Raw genomic sequence first — 20,110 nt, 5'->3', positions numbered from 1 at the left:
TTTTTTTTTTCTGGCCAAGGAATTTCTCACACTTCTTTGTGATTTAAAAGCAGTCATCCAGGCACCCAGCTTTGCAGAAGTCAGCTGAAGAAAATGTCAAGCTGTAGCATTAGAAGGGAAGATGGTTTTATTAGTTCAAGATGTTAAGGTTTTTGTTGAACATTGTTCAGTGGCAAGAGATAAAAACTGATTGCACACTTGAATCTAGAGTTCAGACCTAAGTGCCCAGATTTATGTTTGTTCAGTGTTCTGCATGTGCTGTGTATTCTGTCTCCTGCAAATGTTATCGTAGTGCCTACCCATGCTCGTAGGGCTAGGGCACCACTGTGGGTCTCACTCAAAACCTCTGTTTTCTGTAATTTACAACTCCTCTGTAAAGTTTTGCTCCGTTCCAAAAGGTCTGTGCAATATCTAAGTAAATACTCTGTTTTTTTCCTCCTAGGGAGATCAAAATAATTAATGCCATCAAGGCCTTCACAGGGCAAAACAAGGACAATATGGACATAGACTGACTAGGGAGGCTTGCATGGGTTGCTAATGGGAAAAAAAGGCCAAAGTAGTGTTCATTGTATCTGCTGTTGGCCTAGTGGGTGATTTAAGTCATGGACAGAATTTCACCTCTCTGGAGCCACGTTGGAAAATGAGGGTATTGATCTCCCGTGAGGATTGCCTTGAGAACTCTTGGTGGAATTTATTATACAAGCACTGAGTGTTACAAAGCCCCCTTAAGGCTTTGTAGTCCATGAATTTCCTTGCCACATGAGTATTGCCTATTAAAGTATATGTTGTTTGCATCACACACCCCAAGGTACAACAACGCTTAAAAATATTCTTCTCAACCTCAGGAAAAAAAATCATTTTTTGTTTGTAGCAGAACATTCCCAGTAGTGATAATTTTTTTAAATCAAGCCAATTAATCTTTTCCTATTTATTCATTTTTTTAAAAAATCATTTCTAACCTCTGGAGTCCCTAATTATTCAGTAAGAGGTCTGAGCTGCTAGTTTAACTGAAAAAGGAGTGTTGTACTAGACAAATACAAACTAGTGCTCAGATTTTTTTGAAGAGCAGTCCCTTGTTGTTCCTGAGTTCAGAGAAAAAAAAAAACAAAAAAAACAAGAGAACACAGCTTCAAGAGTGAAGTGTTCACTGAAGGTTTTTTTCCATGAAAACAGTTATCACTCTTCTTTTTTTCCTTGGCAATTGAGTCATTGTTACTTTTAAAAGAAGTTGTCATGATCTCCTCATTACCATTTTTCTTAATACGATAAGTGTAAACTACAAGAAAGCTATCATGTTTGAAAGGATGCAGCAACCCTTAGGAATGTTACACTAACGGCTTGTGTTTTTTGAAAAGACTTAGACTGGGAATTTCGCTAAATGTATCATTCTGTCTCCTTTTGCAGCAGAGTTGTCATTTTATAGTGTCTTTCACTTATAACATAAGTTATCCTTCAAAAGAATGCCGTGTTACTGTGTCTAGCCTTTGTATCTCTCTGGCAAAGTGAGATCAACAGCTCCTTTTGGTAATTGCTCAAACATGATAATAAATTACATGCTATACTGTAAAAAAAAAAAAACAAAAAACAAAAAAACCAAAAAAAACTCTTTGGCAGGTTTATTCCTGTTCCACTTTGTATGATAACTGGTAATTGTCATTGCTTGACACTTGCTGGAGTTACGAACAGCACTAACTGCTTAGAGCTAACTAGCAACCATGCTTCTACGGGGTGGTCTTTTCTTGGGCTTGCTCCAGCTGTGATCCAAATTGACCATATGACCCCTGATAAACTATTGCTCATGAGCAGTTTGCTATTCCTTTTTGACCAGCTAGAGGCAACAAAGACAATACATGTCATCATCTAGTAATGTAGATGCATCATTTCCAAGTGCTGGAGCACGAAGCTTCCTGCTTTTTAGTGCTGTGGCTTTTGCACCTTATTCATTGGTTTTCCTGGGGAAAAAGAACAATGTGTAATGTTTGGGTGAAGGGTGGCTAAGGCTTTGGCTGCTTTTAGCCCTGCTATTATGAGTTGGTTTGTTTCAATGTCATTTGTTGTCAGAAGGTTATGGAAAACCTAATCACAGAATATATACACCTGATGTGTGGTCTGAACGTGCTGATCTGAAACATTAGTACTACTCTGTGTGAGACCAAGCACCCTCAGCTGTCACACATCTTTGCAACCATTCTAAGTGTGTAATGTTTCCATCTTCAGACTCACTAGCTTTGTAAGAACGAGCTGGGAGATGAGGAATCAAATGCATACATGTGGCTGGGAATCTATCTACCAGAAATACTGTGGAACCCCTCCATACCCTAAGGGAGATCAAAAAAAGACCTCAGCTTGCTTTGGCTTTGGTTTTCTTTACTCTTTAAGCTGGTTTATTTGGGTAAGGCTGACATGCCAAAAAAAGCATTTGCTGCATTTGTTACACAACATTTTCTGCAGCACACATCCTTTTTTTTTTTTTTTTACACCCATTGGTTTAAAAACCAGGAGAGAATCAAAGGATAATACTGGCATGAGGTACAGGACGCAGCAGTAGGCAGGACCAGACCTGCTTCATGGCACAAGTAAGGAAAAGGAAATCCAGACTGAAATATTTGTTCTTTTCCAAAGGCTAAAATTAATATTATGAATGCCAAGTCACATGGTGGGCTGCTTAGGTCTTCCAGGAAAAGAAGAGAGATAAATGGTTAAGTCTGAGTGATGGCATGGACTCTGCCTCTCTGTTACAGGGCCAGAACCATAGGTTGATCTTTGGCAAACACACCAGTCCCAAATTAGATGATCCAATGATTAGGCTTCAGTTGCAGGAGTTTTCTGGTCATCCAGGGCTTGCTGAGTGTTATTCAAGCTGGCTATGTCCAGTCAATATTCACTGTGATGTTCCACCACTGTCCTGGACATTGCATAAGGCAAAAAATGAGACAGTCTTTCCCCTAAAAAATTTGTGATCTCAGACTTAGGCACTGGGAAGATAATAGTGTGCTGTTGGGGAGACTGCATTTTTCACTTAGTAGGAGAGAAGCAAGTCTGAGACATATGGTGGGCTGATAGGGAGAACAACAGCTGATGAAGAAAAGGAACTGGTGAACAAGGATAGCTTCTGTAAGAGCAAGCTTGAGCTTTTCTGGGTGTCCATCTGCACATGAGCCTTAGATTACTGTTTTAATACCATTCCAGTTGAGGTGTTGATGAGACCTATGTAAAAGGGAAGCACTCGACATTGAAAAGAAATGCTGCCCTGGCACACTTACTCAGGAAAAACCCATGTTGCAATACTTCTTGTGTGGTAAGCAGAATAAGAGAGATCTGGCAGAAACTTGGTTTTGGAGGCAAAAAGCAGCTTTTATACAGGATTTCAATGTGTATTGTACAGCAGTGTGTGGTAGCTTCATTTCTTTGTACTTGATGAGTAACAACTTCAAGTCCAATTTTAATGAAATCAAATCATGGCTTATGCAAAAGAATTTGGCTTTAAACTCAAATGAGTTGCCTAGCCTGGTTTATTAATTTCCCCCTTTATGCTATTTCAGACAATTGATGCTCCTGTTTTAAGATCAAAGCTAGTGTCTTCTGGCACAAGTTGGTGCTTCCAAATCCTTGGAGATTTTTAGACTCAGCTTCTTAATGTTGTCAGGATGTTGGTTATAAACTGGCTAAATGAGTCTAGTGCACAGTGTAGAGCTTAAAACATTTCTGTGCTAATTCTACAGAATGGGATGYTTTGTAGCTTAGTGATTTAGCTTTGCCTGATAGTGAATTTGGAGATGTTATTTTTTCACTACATTAGCATAAAAGCTCCAGAAATTAAATGTGTTTTATAATAAATTATATGGATATGGTCTTGTCATGTGACTATATAACTCGTGGTACTTTGTGTGAAAAAAGCATGAACTGATTGCATCTGGCAATGTAAAGGAGATGGTGTAATGTATTGTATAAATGTGCACAGTGGAGTGCCTCAGGGTAGGTACAATCTTGTTTTGTAACTGTAAATTATAGTTCTGCTCTCTTCTTGGTGTGAACCCTAAGTTTTAGAGAAGAAAATAGGCGATTCAAGACATGCTTTTTTGCTTTTGAAGCTCAGGATGGATGGAACAAATTACCAGATTCCCTTAAACAAGTGCCAGCAGTGAATAGTTTCAAAACATAGTTGCTTATTTACTTGGAGAAACATTGCCAATGTTTTTTAAATTGAAGAGATGAAATTATATGTTGGTATTAGTAACTTTTTAAAGAATTAGCTTTTTATTACTTATTGTGCCTTTGTTTATACTATACTGTTACACTGCCAGAATGTTATGTTGTATTTAACAGTTCAATGCATACTTCCTATCTCTTGGGGCCATCATGAAAATTAGATGTGCAGTCCCTGGAGATGGTAACAAGCAAGTATCATTTTGAATGAATAAAATCAATGGGATATGGCTCTGCATCTCAGTGGGGATGAGAAACTGCTGAGAACAGGAGGTATTACATTGGCCTTACTGTCCACAGCAAAACTTGGGGACTATGTGTTGGGCAACAACATCATTAGTATAGTTACTGAGAGTGAGAGAGTAAAGGTGCTTGGCTTTCTGGAGACGGGTTTAGTACACATGGCTGCAAACACCTGGATATATATAGGCATGCCATTAACTTTTAGGACTGTGATTTTTATACTAGGAYGCCAGGATGTTGTGTAGCGTGTTCCTGAAAATGCCAGGAGGGTGTGAGAAGSTGCCTGAGGGCAGAAAATCTGCTTGGGATAGTGTTGAAGGACTGTCCTGGGCAGCATGAACCAAATTCAGAATGTTCTATTATATATATTATATATATATATATATAATTATAACTTCCTGAGGCAGGCCCCAAAGAGAATCATCCTGAGCCATCTTGGAGGGAACTCTCTGACCTATTTCAGAGGGAAGCCTGGGAAGAGCTAGTGTATACACAGCATGGACCATTAGGTGCCCAGGACCCAGCAGGGAGTAAAGTCATTTGACAGTGTAGAAACACTATCATTTAGACTGTGGTTACTTTTAGGGTTGTGTCAGACTTACTAAATTGGAAATTCAGTGGTGGGTTGATGGAAGTGATGTAGCTTCATTATTTTCTCCCTAAAACAGTCTCCTGAGCTGAGATATCTTCTCACCGTAATGGAACATTGTTTTTCTTCACATGCACAAGATTGATTAGAGCAATAAGTACATCAATCATGATTTGCTATTTTTTATTGCCTTCTAAATGCTCTAAGCAAAGAATATGAGTGTTTTTAGTTATAAAAGCTACAGTATGTGGAAAATATATTGAAAAGTGTGAGCTATAGGGGAGGCAAAGAGTATCTGGAAGCTCAATAGAAAATGTTCRTATTACTATCACTTTCTTTCTGTAACTTGTTCCCAAATGTTAGCAAAATAGGAAAGGAAAACATATGCTGTAATGTTTATAGTCAATCCCTGTTAGCTTTTAAAACAATTTCTATATTCATTTTCACTGAATATCATTTTTGTCTGTCCTTTCCCTCCGTATTTCTGGAAAGGAACAGCAAGCCACTCAGTATGTGGAACGCATCCCATTCCCCAGTTGAGTAAAGGGAATTTATTTGTAGCCATGGAGAAAACCCACAAGGTAGATGCTATGTTTTTAGATTATGGTCAGGGAAATTGTTGCTTTTTGTAGAATAAACTCTAGCTTTTGAACAAGGAACGTGGATTGGTGTGCACTGTATTTTCAAATAGCTTTCTAGTAGTTCTGGGTACAGTAACAAGATAAATTTTAGGATAACAAAAGCATTTTTGCAAATGCCGCCACATCGTGTCTCCAAAAATATATACTGGACATGTCACTGATAATAAATTTGCTGAAATGCCTGCATGAATATAAAGTTTTCTGCCTTAAACCAGGAAACCTGACTTTCTCTTTGATGCCGTCAGACCATCACTGACATCATTTTTATAATTTTTTTTTTCTTCCCTACAGGGAAAAAGATATGGTACCCTCTTGGTGCTGAGAAAAAAATTTAAATACTGAAACATAATAATGAAATACATATCCATGAACTTATCTATCATCTCCTTGCAAGTGTCTTAGATCGCTCCTTCAGGAAGCCTTTGGCCCAGGATAAAGCAGGCCAGATTACCAGTCAGGATATTCCCAAGCGCTAATGCAAATTCTCCATTCCTACATGAGAAATACATATGAAAAACATCTCTTAGCTTTATTTCCTTTGTGTTCCTTTAGGCTGTAGCGTCATTTGCTTATACACATATGTAAGTACATATATATTTTGCTTTAGCCTTTTTCATATAGATGAAATGACTRGGATGTTTTTTAATTCAGTATACATCACATATATAAAATGTGGCTGCCCCTCATGCGTTACTGGCTTCCTAGCAGGGAGAGTTTGATCAGGTCTGTGTTAATGCAGAAAACAGAAAGATGCTGTGAAACAAGACACATTTTATACTAAGGTTGCACTGATAAATAGTTAATAAAAGGTTAATAAATCATTAATAGAGGCTTTAATAAATGGTGAATCAGTTGGTTATCTTTATTCCATCAAGGCAATGGGTTGCTTAGCACAAGCTGTAGCATCAAGTTTGTAACAAACTTAAAATATTTATTCATCCTGTATTAATTTTTTCCTGAATTCAACTTTAACATACGGTGTAACCAAGAATTTGGAGAAAGTTTAAGGCAAAAGATTTAGCTAAAAGTCAAAAGGACCRAGAGTAGACATGAAGATTACAAGAGGTAAGGTACCTCTTTATAGCAGCCATGCCCTCAGATTGCATTTATTGTTAGAAAACTGTCCAGCATGACTCTTCCTCCCCCCAGCTCCTCGGGCCTTCTCTCACAACACAGGCAAACTGTCAGTGCTGCAACTGTGCCTAAGTCTTTATAGACTCTAATGCCAGAGCAGGAGGAGAAAAAGACCAGGATTGCTGCTTTCTTCTTCTATGGCTTTGTGGATCTGTCATCCACAAGTCGCAGTAAGGGCAGCATTTGGCCAACGAAGATTTGTCACACTATGGAAAAGGAAAATGAGCAAGAAAGGGTCTGAGAGATCGCATCATCTTCTGTACCTCCCTGTCCTAGCACAGAAATCATTCTGCCTGAGCCTTTCCTGACTAGTGTGTGTTCATCTTGTCTTAAAGGTCTTCCTCCAAAGACAGAGCCTGTGTAGTTCCCCAAGCAATCTATTTCAGTGCTGGCACAGTCCTTACTATTAGAAAGCCTTTTCTTACATCTTACTGGAATATCTCTGGCTGCAGTTTAAGTTCATATCCACCATAAAACTGGAGAACAGATTATTCTCTCCTTTTGCAACAGCCCTTTCTGTAATTGAAGACTGTTCTCTTGTCTCCCCTCAATTCTCCCAAGGGAAGCAGCGTGAGCCCTGTGTCTTGGGAGACTTCAAATTAGATCAGGCTAAGCAGTTTAATGTGCACTGGAGGAAGGGAAGCTGCCTCAGTAGAGACATAGAGCACATGGGCTAGCTGATTTTTTTCATAATGACCTCTTAGAGCTTGGCTCAATGCTTTTATCTGTATTTAAAAACACTGCACACACTTTGAGCGAGAAGGAAATGATGGAAAAATGAAATATGGAGAAAGGAAATAAATCTTGAAGGAGGCAATTAATTTTAGAGACTGGTTTTGTAAAGCTATTTTACCATCTGCCCCATATCTCCTGTGCTCAATTCTCTCATTCTGATCTGTTCCTTGGAAATATTCAAGCTTAAATCCTTCCTCAGTCCTCTCCTTTCACTTAAATCCTGATTTGGCCTTGAACCTATGCAGCCCTTGAACAGTATACTCGCACAAGTTATATTTTTGGTGATTTGTTAGACCTCTTCTGCATGTGTACTTCTTAGTTACTTACCTGAGGGCTTTTACAGCTAAAAAAAGCAGCCGCAGCTGAAGAGACAAGCGTGCCTAGCCCTAATAAATAAAACACATGTATTCAATTAAAACAATGTTTAAATAATTTTCAGAAAGGAGGATGCTTGATGTAACTACATCAGAGGACCACAGTGACTTTTAAGCCAACAAACTGTGCAGGTTTACKTTCTCATTTAATCTTCAGGTCTATAAAAAATGCATACTTCCATAGCAGTCATCTTCCCACTCCTACAGTTAACATGATTTTGGAATTATTTTAAGTCCAAGCCACGTGAAAATAAATCCTAACTCGATTTTGTGGGCTTACTTTGTTTCCATTAAATTCCTCTTTAAAAYATTTCATATGCTCAGTTTTGTTATCGTTACTTCCAGGAATTTCTAAATACTTCCAAATTTGGATTGATAAAACTTTAAACTTTTCCTAGAAAAAAGGAATGTGATTCCCTTCCTTCTTTCCCAGATATTTATAACCTGAGATGTTTACATGTATACCTTAACAGATGCACATACAACACTCACACTTCAAGTAAGTGATTCTTTACAGTCATAATTTATTAGAAGGTAGATATATCAGATTTCATAAATGAAACAGAATGGAGCTTATCAAGTACTTAATAATGAGGGACTGCCAAAAAAATCAGGGCAYTGCAAAGAACAGCAGAGTCCTGCAGATGGTTAAACATTTCTCCTCAGGCCCCAATTCTCCAAAGCAATGAGCATGTTTTTCAGGGACAGCATGGAGGGGAGTTAAGGAGGCAATCGTGTCCCTACGGGGTGTGGGGTTGAGGTTGTTTGGCATGTGTGRTCCTCTCTGGAACTTCTATTCACTACTATGTCTTTCAGCAATGACTGAAGTGAAAAGATGCTTCTGTCATACCTAGCTTATACCTTTGTCGTGCACCTCGATGCTCAGAAAGATGCTTCTATCTACCTGAATGGGTCAGTCCCAGCTTCATTCAAGCTGACTTTTGCCATTGACCTCAGTGGAATCAGGATTGCTTACATTGTAATTGAATTTCCTCAAATAAAAGCACACTCATTCTTCCTTTTTCCAGGAGTTTTATGTGTGGGTGTCCCCTAACAAGGAGATGAGGAGGTTTTCTTGCAATTCAGCCTGCTGAGTTGGTACTCAAGGACACTGGGTGCATTTAGACAGTGAATTTTCAGCAATGTTTGCTGGCATCCCCTTCCCATGAATCCTGGGGACTCTGTCCAGCCTTTTCTGCTTGGGCAGGGAGAGGCTGAGGTTAAGCCTCTAATGGCAGTGCTGGTGTATAGTTTGGTGCAGCCTTCAGTCAGGCTGTCTGTGTGTCCTTCTTTTAATTACATGATATAATCTCTGTTTCACCATTTTGCTCTGAAAAGATTTGCCACAAAACAGCCTCTGTAACATAGGAGCTGGCACAGGCATACAGGATTTGGGTTATATTATCTCACAGAAAAGTTGACTAGATCTTTTCCCCTTTCCTCTGCRCTGCAGTCCGACAGCCAGTGCAGCGTGATGTCCTCATCGTGTCAGCGCCTGGGCTGCTGCCACCACCTCGCCTTCTGGGAAGGACAGGCTGCTCACAGCCGCCTCTTCCCTCCTCTTTTTGGGGGCTTGGGCRGTGAGGACAGGTCTGAGCTCCACGGGCCAAGACCTGACGCTGTTACAGGAGTGTGGAGACTTGTGTCCTCCCCTCTCCATGGCTCAAGCAACCGGCGAAGCTCACCCCCCGCCGCAGGAGCTGTGGCTGTGTGGCCTGTTAGCTCAGGCAGAGGCTTGCTGACTGGATCTTCAAAGAAATACATATTAGCAGGCAGCTGTAGCCACCCAAGCCATGTCTTAGTCCAGATGCTCCCACCACACTACCTTTTCAGCAAGAACCGTATTTTATGTGGTATTTAATCACATTAATTATGTGATGGTATATTTTCACTTGTGCAATGTTAGCAGTGGTTGTCAGGGCACCTGCGGAAACCTGTGTACTCATAAGCTTTGTCACGGCTGGCCCTGGGCTTTGAGGAGCATGAAGCTGCTGCTAGGACRTTCATTTTGATGCTGTCAGTATCAGGCCATTGCATGCAAACCTTTCCAGATCAGACTCTCTCTTTCTTTGTCTCCCCTGTCCCATAAAAAAGTCTTCTCCGAGCTTTGTAAGCAAAGAAAAACAACCAAGACAAAGATTGCCAGAGACAAGTATTACTGCCTGTCTGAATATTTATTAAATTAAAAACAAAGATAAGAGAGAATGCAGCAGCATCTACCATAAAATACACTCATTACAAGGGTATTTGTAAGCTTTGCCTAAAACAACACTTCTGCTGTTTCTCTATTTTAGCGATCTTTTCCCCTCTTTTGAAACTCATCCCAGCTTGCTCCCACAGAAGCCCCMGTTCTGGCCCTCAGTAAGAGCAGGCATGGTGTGAACTTTCTCTTCTTTTTGTATTCCATAGCCGTGGGCAGGCGGGTAGTTTCTTCGAAGACAATTGGAACGGGGGTTTAAATGATGCTTCATCACATTGATACAGAGAATGAGCCTGGTGCTTAGATGGTCCAGTAGTGCAGGTCTTCACAAGAAGGTTAGGTTTCCAACCCAACTGCAGGCTTTCTGTGTAACCTCGGGCAGTCACCTGATCTCTCAGTCCCTTATCATAAAATGGGATTGGTAACACTTCCTCACACTTGCAGAGTGCTCTGATACTTGATGTTGAGTGCCACAGTAAGTGCTGAGGGCCAGTGCTATGAGAAAACACTTTGGCCCGTAGGACACCCTCACTCCCTCGTCTACACCAGGCACTCATTCTCCAAGCCTACCCCAGCTTTTCAGACCTGACTCTGGCTTGTTCTGCCACTATGGAGATGCARTCCATAAAGGGTGCCTATGCAGTCCAGGAAGGATCCACTTCTTGCTTGGACTTTGCAGATAAAACCCCACTGTAAAACTCTTATAATGGCTTCATCCACATATAGCTCGACAGACTGACYGTGGAAGAGGAGGCAGCTGCCACCTGGTAAAAGCACATATAGTTGAAATTTTCATGAATAGAACCTATTGTCACCCTTTTTCCCAGGAAGTGTTGCGTACTGGGTAGTTAAGATGTTTATCTACCATGTAAGGATAGATGGTGATACTTCCTAAGCAGGGGCATCACCCCAAGCTCTGTGGAGAGTATGTGATCACTTTCTCTCTCTTTCTTTTCTTTTTTACTTACATGAATTTGTTTTCAAAAACTTTTTTTTTCTTTCGTAGGAGATGACCCATTCCTGGCCTCCTCCTCTTACTGCTATTCACACTCCTGGCAAGGCTGAGCAGACCAAGTTTTCTATCCCAAGCAAGGTACAAGTAGGCTATTAACAGTGACCTGATTAACATGCTGTTCTGTTGAGTGTTCTTCGCTGGAGAGTTTATTTTTGTAATTGGTTCCAATTTCAGAAATTTCTAAGACTATTTTTAGTTGAAAATTCCCAATCAAACTGTTGTTAGTGGTAGGGCTGATTATTTAAAGCTGCAGAAGTTATAGCAGAGAGAAAGTGAACCTTATCTCTGTTTTTGTAAGAGTCTTTCTACACAAGTACAATATATTTTATTTGTTTATTTTTCTTTCATCATTATTTGTCCAATGCAATGGCTAAATGGTCTTCTGTTCCCTCCAATGATTGATTGCATGATGAGGTTTAGGCTGCATGATCAAATTAGTTGGGCTTAAAAAGTTTCTCCTCATGAACTGAGCTATGGTATCTGCTTGTGTGCACACTCGAAGTACCAGCAGACAGAGAGCTGTACAAACACAAGCCCCAGGATTTGCCTTGTTAAAAGCATTGCACTCGAAATTTGCTGCACTAAAAGCCTGGAGAGTACCTGCAGTTCACCTGACGTGCAGTGAAGTGTTAAGCCACATTAATTTGAACATGTCTTGAGCCCAAATTCTGTTGCTGCCTTCTGGCTACGAGTCTGGTAGTGCAGTTAGAGCTAGAGCTCCCACCCAAGGCAGTCATTGCCAAACGTATCATTTGCTGGGATCTGAACAGTGATGAGCTGATGATGTTTGGGGAATGGAGAACTTCCCCAGGGTAGAAAAACTACACCACTCTGACATGAGGCTACATAAAAGTTTCTTTCTAGAGGCAGGGCCTTGGAAAACAGCTCATAAAGCTGTACTGGTACTGCTTGACATTATGGTTCAAGCAATCATACCTGTTTTAAAAGCTGGAATGTGATTTTCCCGTTAACTGATTTTATCTATTTGGCAGATATTCCCTTGTCTGAAATGCAGCCTCCATACTTAAGTGGAAATCATATGAAATTAGGAGCATCTATGGCTCCTTAAAAAACAAAGCCAGTGCCTACAATGCCTTATCTTAAGAGAATGCGATTGTTACTGCTCCAGCACTGCCAGCATCAGTTCAGTTAACTGYTTCTGCATTAAGCATCATAAGTCATAATCATACAAGGGTTTAATCCTCACTGTAAATCTGGTTCGAGTCAGTTGAACCCATTTAGGTGAAGGCAGATTCATACCTGTGTGAATACATCTATAAGTGACAGTTGAGTTTTGGCCCACTAGAAGCTTTATTTTTCTAATTTATACTATCTCTTAATTTAATGCTGTATTTTTTATAGGCTGTACATAAACAGGTCTATGTCCTGCGGACTGCCACTATCTCAAGTGAGAGCAATATAATCACAGGCTCAGAGAAACTAAAATCTTGTTTTGGTTTGGTTTTTTTCTGTTCTTATTAAGCTTTCTTTGAACTTTTAAGATCCACATCAAAGTTAATCATTTCTGGTCAGGTTAAATGTTGATCTTAAAATTGTTAACCATATGACTTTAATATAAAATATAAATTGGATTTTTTAAGCTAGCATTTCAGGAAATAGGCAAGCACATAAATGTTTCTGAGTTTGTTAGTTTTACTGTAAAAAAAAATGCAACAGAAATGTATCTCTTCAGAACATCACACTAAATCAATTATAGCTAGCCAAATTGTTGCATCTCAGACATAACATGGGTAGTTGTGCAGCCACAAAACCAAAGACAGGCTCTGYTAGAAGTTCTCAACTTAACTAAAACATATAAGTATCCTCATGAGAAAGGTATGTTAAAAAGTGTGATAAAAAAGGTAGAACTTAACAGAACAATTTATCCTTCTGACATTCAAGTTTAAAGTGCCATTTTTACTCTTAAGGCATGATTTAGTTTACAAGGGACTGACTGACAGCACAGTACAATATTAGGAACTAATAATGCCCTGAGAGGAAGTGCAGTGAGGGTTTTAATGACTTTAACATCCTACAGAAGTAACACTACCAGCAAAGTAGTGCCTGGCTGTAAGACTAGGTTGTAAATAACACCTTAATTTCAAATCATCAAACTCTGCTTGGAAGGAAAGCTGATTATAATCACTCTGGACTGTAAAGCCTAGAGAAAAACTAAGCAAGGAAACATCATGACATTAAGGAGCAGTTTAGTTATTGTGAGTCAATGAGAATCCCAACATTAACACACTCAACATTGCAGCCACATCCTTTGCTGGTGTAAAGTTGCTGCACTTCCATCRATTTCACTGGATTTGCTCAAATTTCCATGACGTGGAGATCAGCCTCCTATGTCTTTATCAACTCCTACATGTTGCAGCTCAAATAAAATTACTGACTATCAATGAAAGGTTACTGCATTTTCTAGCAACAAGACCAAAAAAGAAAGGCAGTGGTGCTGAATTTGATGCATAGCTACGTTCATGCGAAGGACTAAATTTTGCACAACAGATGCCCCACACACATGTCCATCGCCAAGATTTGAAAATGCTGGACCACTGCTGGTATAAATCTGTGCAGTGACTCCACGTAGCGAGTGTGTCGATTTACAGCAGCTGAGGACAAGCTCTTGTCTGAACTGTGAAAGTGTCCCTCAGTGGTGCTTTGTCTCCTCAGTTAATGTTTTTTTAAACTGATGTCACTGGTATTGCCTTAGCAGTCATATGAGCCCTTCCCTGTGCAAACTCCCTCCCTATTTGTTTAATGCCATRTGCCCTTAATCTGCAAGCAAAAATGTATTTTACCTTCTTCATCTCATTTAACTAATGCTGACATGTCGTGTGTTCTTCTTTGTAGGACTCCCAACATCTGACCTCAGGATACAATGTACAAAGTAGGTCTTCGTCATCCTTAGTCCTAACAGTCAGGGTTGGGTATATATATTTTTTTCTACTTAGCATCATTAAAACAAAGGCTGAAAAATTAATTTCTATGGTGCTAAAACAGATCAGTTCCGTTTTTTATTACATGTTATGCRTTGTGGCATGTTGTGAAACCAAGTATAATTAGATGGGCTGACAGCTTTGAGTGCATTTTAATTCTACAGTAATCTTTTGACATTTGAAAATGTGTTTCCTTTGTTTGCAGAGTGGAGTGATCCAGCAGGGAAAGTTGCAACTAAGTCAGTGCCACAGAAGTCGTAAGTATTATTATTTCCAGCTTCAAGTCTTGATTTAAATTTATCATAAAGAAAGAGCTTATTTCTCCAAAGGTAACTAAAATCTAGCTCATTCATAATCTTGTCCTGGTGTTCAGGTGTTCTCAGCGGTGCTTAAAAATTAGCCATAAACCAGTTTTATGTTTTCACTGCTTATTACTGTTTCTTTTTAAGCATTAGCTAACAGAGATATGTATGAAAGATGAGTTTATTAAGCAGAAATAATGCTGATTTTAGCTGTACAGCTTGCCAAAATTAAATCACTTTTATGTTTCTCTCATCAGATACTAAACCTCTTACAATAGAAAATGCAACCCAATGAACAGATGATGCAAAAATTTTAGCATTTATATAGTGAAGGAGAGTAAAACACATCGTATGGAACAATTATACTTGCTGTTACTGAAAAGCAGGTCTTGAGTTTTATACACTTAGATGAAAATCACAGCTGATCTATAAATATGACAGTTGAAAATTGTGGAAGAGCTAATCCTCCAMTGTGTTAAACCATTTTTCTTTGGTGCTACTCTGGTGTAAAACTGGAAAACAATTGAGACTGCATGGTTTTTCTTTACTTTTACCCAGGATTTCAAAGTAGTTTGTGAATATGAATTAAATAATCTTGAAAAGTAGGTGGTTGTTTTGATACTTCCTTAAGGCGTAAATGTCTTGGTCCAATTTCAGTTCAGAGCTGTGATTTTTTTAGTGTTCAAATGGTGGTAAACTACTAATTACAGAACTGTAGTAGCTTAACTAAAGTTTATGTAAATACAGGGTGTTCATTTAAAACGACTTCAAAATGATTCTAGTGGGTCCCTTAATTTTGCTAAAGACACAATTTAAATTAAATTCATATAGGTGAAGAAAAATCAATGCAGAGATACCTACATAGGTTTTTTAAAAATAATTYAAATATGTTGATTTTTAAACTGCTGCAAATTTGTGAACAGCCTAGGACTTACTGGAGTTCGATGATTTGTCTGTGACTACAGARGAAGCCAGTGGCAGAGCTGAGACAAGAATGTGGGTGTCCTAGCTCTGTTGCTTTAATCACCAGGCTCTGAAGGCCAAGTTAACAGAGTGTTAACATTCATTTTAAGAACATCTAAGTGGTCCAAACCTAACATCAAGCACATTCTCTACTAAAAAAAAGAAAAAAAAATACATCTTAAAATGATTTTTCTCCTGAAGCAAGTGTATTTGGATTCCACTGTGAAAATTTTTTTAGTGAGTATACCATAAAATAAAATATTTCAATAGTTTGTAACCAACGGTAATAGACTTGTCAATCATGGTTTATAGTTATAAGCTGAATTTCAAAAGAACAGTGCTTCAGAGCTCAGTGGTATATAGTGCATTTAATGGGACCAAAGCTCTCTATAGGAAGCCTGATATAAAACCCGAAGACACTGAGTACATTTTATGAACCAGTTGCTCTCTATTCTGCTGCTTGATCTAAAGTTCCAGTACTATCAATCAGATTTCTGCTGCAATGAACTGCCTTCCTATGGTATGTGATAGATTTTACACATGAGAGATCAGAGCTGCAATAAAGCTACTTTTATTTTTAGCTTCCAAATGAAGATCAGCTAACCCATTACTATCACTTTTTCTCTTTTACTACAGAAAAATTGTTAAGGCAGCTTCCAAGGATTTCCATAGGGCTTTGGGAGGTTAGAAGGCAGTCCACTGTGAGACTTGRTGTTACGAGGCCAATTTGTTTCTTCAGATCTGTGTGTGCAGTTACCACCACTTTCAGTGGGAATTACCTACTTGAGGACAAAGTTGAGCATAATGAAATTAAAGCAGAGACTGGGGAAGAAAAAAATAGTATTATTGAATAGTTAGAGGTGTATAGTGCAATCCAAACAGACCCAGATAGATTTAGAGACCCTGCAGTCATTGTGTATTTTAAAAATATAATATTTATCAAATTGCAGTTGTATTACTGAAAATTCGTTCTTTCTAATACTGGGCAGTTTCAGGGATATTAGATTGTGTGAGTAAAATTACAGACCTACCTGTACCCCTCACCAATTCCTCATGTATTTTGTCAGAGACCTGCTATCGCTACTTCAGCTTGATCAAACCTGACTGGATTTGGGTTTGTTCATCTATACCCTTTGTTAGAGACCTTTTTAACCTGGAAAAGTTCCTAGAGAAAGTAAGGGTTATTTTCCAACTTCTTTAAGTTTACATGTAACTCACGTGAAAGTTATGTTATGTTTTCCACTTATATTGCTCCAAGTGACAGTCGTACAGATCCCACTGGCATCATTAGAAAACCTTAGGAATTGGTACTAAGGTGCTGGCATTCACTATATCACAGAGTAGCACTATGGCTTTTTTAGAGATGTTTAGGGATGTTTAGGGACGGGTGCTTTGCCTCTATGATGTTGTATGCTGTGCCAGCGGTAAGGCTGCCTATATGTTATTACCAAATTCAGATGTAGAAACATTGGCATTGTGGAATATCAGACCAAAGGAATGTATGATCTTTGTAAGACAATATTTTGGGCATGTACTTCTAGGGGAAAGAACAGACACCACATGCTGCAAGGTGGATACATTTACCAATGTCTTGCTTTTGAAGGGTGATGCAATACATATGACTTGTGGTTGCCTAACTTGTCTCAAGTAAATCTTTTTGAAATATGAATTTCATCCTTTTTACAGCTGAAATATATTTAATGTATAAACATTTAATATATTATGTCACATCCACATACTGGAGAAACCCAGCACCAAATGTTTTGCAGCAAGCGAAATAGTAGGCAGAGTATCACAGAATGGTAAGATTGGAAGGGACCTCTGGAGATCATCTAGTCCAACCCTCAGCGTAGCCCCACTGGGGATTCAACCCGCGACCTTGGCATTAGCAGCACCATGCTCTAACCAGCTGAGCTAAACCTAACCCCATAGTTGGGATCCTGTCTAAATTCTGTACCTACACTGTCCATGAGTGACCCTTACTGATTTAAATGATTCATTTAAATGAATCAGATCTTAATTTCTACTCAAAATTCTTGAAAATTAAATTTTGAACTCTGGGGAATGCGCATGTTTGTGTATTGTTGTGTGTTTTTATAGCTGACATCAGGCTATGTAAAACTATGGCAGCTGGCTTCCCATTTTGTCTTCAGACTCACTGTAAAACTCCATTGATTAGGTACCATGCAGTCAGTTTACAACCAGTCTACTCTGATTAGTGTGCTATGAAGCACAGTAAGGAGGAACAGATAAGGTGCAAGCAATTGCACTGAGAAGGATTTTCTGTCAACTTCCATGAATTCAAGGGTGCATTCTCAACTCTTGACTTGGGTTTCTGTTATATAATTACCACTGCAAGTATGTCATCCTCAGACATCCAGTTCTTTTGTTCTGTTTGGTTGTTAGTCTTTGGCCTCTCTCCAGCTGGAAACTACCCAGAACCTTTTTAATCAAGCACATCCTGTGTTTCGAAATCATACTGCAGAGTAGTCTTGGGTAGTTTCCATAAAAGCCTAGCTAAAAAAAAAAATGTAATCATAATAGTATTCTTTCCTTATCATAAAATGACTTCCTATACTTACTGTATTAATACAGTATTAAAAGGTCCTTCTCATGGGCTCAGTGAACTACCGGAAACTATTAAAAACTTAGAGCAGCAAATTTTTATGGATCAGACAAAAACAACTCATTTTATCTTTATCAGATTTTTGTGATCCATCATGCTTAATGATATACAACCTGTGTGGGGGCTAGAGAATAGCTAAATACAGTGGGCTCAAAACCAACACAAGCAGTTAAAAACTCTTCATGTGTTACTTTCGCAAGGATTTTTCAAAAAGGGCTCACCGCTGGTTTCAGCTGGGCCAGGATTTCACTTCGTAGTTATAAAAATATTTCAGTAAATGCCAGTATTTTTCTAATCTTAGAGATTATCGTAGCACTTCATGGAAGCCTGTTTGAAAATGGAAATCTGCTTCTTGACATCTAACTACTTTTCAGAAGTGTCTAATGGCTCTTTGGATGTTCTCCACTGTGTCAGGGACAGCCACCTGGGAGCATGGAAAACAAAATTTGGCAGCACGTTCAAGCTATGAATTAAAGGTAATTCACAGTTTGAAACGAATCAGCATGAGGTCCTTATGAAGAGTAATCAGACATCAAGGGGATTTTACACCAAGGATTGTATATTGGATAATGCGACAACAAGTAATGTTGTTATTCAGAACGTTCAAATCAAGAAGCTCTGATGAATTCTAACCTTGAAAGGAATCTTTTTTTTTTTGTTTGTTTTAAATGGGATTCATTCAATATAGACGCATGATTTCCAGTTTAATCATACGAAATAAAAACTTGTAAAATTCAGCTCCAACTGGCATAAGAGGAGTGTTTCTAGATATGTATCCAACTCTATATCTGAGTTCCAGTCACAATCCAGCCCTGATATAATACACTGAAGAAGGTGCAATTTTAGTTTATAATTACAGTTTTTGATGAGTGYCAATTGATTGTACAGTTTTGATAGCCTGTATTCTTTTCTAGTGTACACTTATTTTCTCTTAACAAGTATGTRGCAAGCTTTAACCATTAAAAGTAAGTGCTGTCTGTTTGTTAGCCTCAGGAAGTCCCAAAGATATTCCCTCTGAGTAAACTGGGAAAGTCAGGGGTACAACGGACTTTTGCTGCCATGTACAAATTATGATAAGTGAAACAACAGTAGCATGTAATTGGAAGTCCATTAATCTTTAGAGAGTTCCAGTGCATCGTATGAAAGGGACAACTAGAAAATGAAGATAAAAAGGTCTGTTCTGATTATATGTCATTCATCTTCCATATTTATCGTTTTGTTTTGTTAATTAGAAGTTTGCTTTGCATCCTTTTGCCCACATATGTTCTTGGGTGTTATCATCTGGGATCTGGAGCAATGATAAGGAGTCGAGCTGGTATCCTTTTGTTCCTCAGTGCCGCAGGCTTCTGCTATTGAACAGAGTACTGAGCAATTGGGACTACAATACACAAGCATTTMCTATGGCCAGTTGCTTATAGAAGCAAACTAGCTAAACATTTCAGCTGCTGTTAAACATGCTAAAACCCAGTGTCGTAATTAAAAGCTCTGTATCCTTGAAGATAAGCCCATTATTCAAAATAATTTCTAAATTAGACTTTTAATTTGTTTTCATTTTTCAGCTGGCTCACATATAGTTTAACCTCCCTGTCAAAATGAAGTTATTTCCTAATACATTCTTTTCCATGATCTTTTCTCCTGACATGTTTATAAATCATTTTAAAAGATTGTGTGAACAGAACTAAATTAATTCTCTTATATTTTGCTGATCAATGTTGAATAATTTTTCTTGCCTATCACAGACATATAATTACTGCCCTTAAGAATGCCTGAAACAAACTAACCAAGTGCATTCTTGCCAGCCTTGCTGATTGGAACCTTAATAAGCATTGAAGCATTTRAATTTCCTCTGATACTATATAAAGCCCCATTAAAAATTCAACATTTATTTGCCCTAACTAACTGGTAGCAGTTGAAATACTTTGTACTCAGGCAAGATGCACTGCTGCATCACAGGCAAACGCATGCTACTGCAGAGTGGTGATCACAGTATGTGCTGATATTAATATGGACAGGCACACAAMGCACACTGATGTGTTTGGATTCAGGATGTATTTCCCTATCCACTCCATATCAGTTCCCTTTTTGTAAACCAGTAAGATTGCAAATCTGCCACTGGTTTCCCTGAATTTAAGGAGCTTTTCTA

General features: G+C 38.7%; 1 protein-coding gene across 1 annotated transcript in view; it reads left to right on the top strand.

Moving 5' to 3' along the window:
• AFF2 (ALF transcription elongation factor 2) overlaps positions 1-20,110 on the top strand; it is a 241,974-nt gene that overhangs the window by 103,403 nt on the left and 118,461 nt on the right. The window contains exons 5-7 of the mRNA XM_085319728.1: positions 11,129-11,215; positions 13,991-14,027; positions 14,282-14,333. Coding sequence (XP_085175854.1) covers positions 11,129-11,215; positions 13,991-14,027; positions 14,282-14,333 — 176 coding nt within the window. The remainder of the gene's footprint in view (positions 1-11,128; positions 11,216-13,990; positions 14,028-14,281; positions 14,334-20,110) is intronic.

The sequence above is a fragment of the Rhea americana genome, unplaced genomic scaffold (assembly GCF_003343005.1).
Source record: "Rhea americana isolate MKP2758 unplaced genomic scaffold, rheAme1 scaffold_6, whole genome shotgun sequence".
Classification (NCBI taxonomy): Eukaryota; Metazoa; Chordata; class Aves; order Rheiformes; family Rheidae; genus Rhea; species Rhea americana.
Note: the sequence above shows the minus strand (reverse complement) of the source record. Positions and strands in the feature narration are given on the sequence as shown.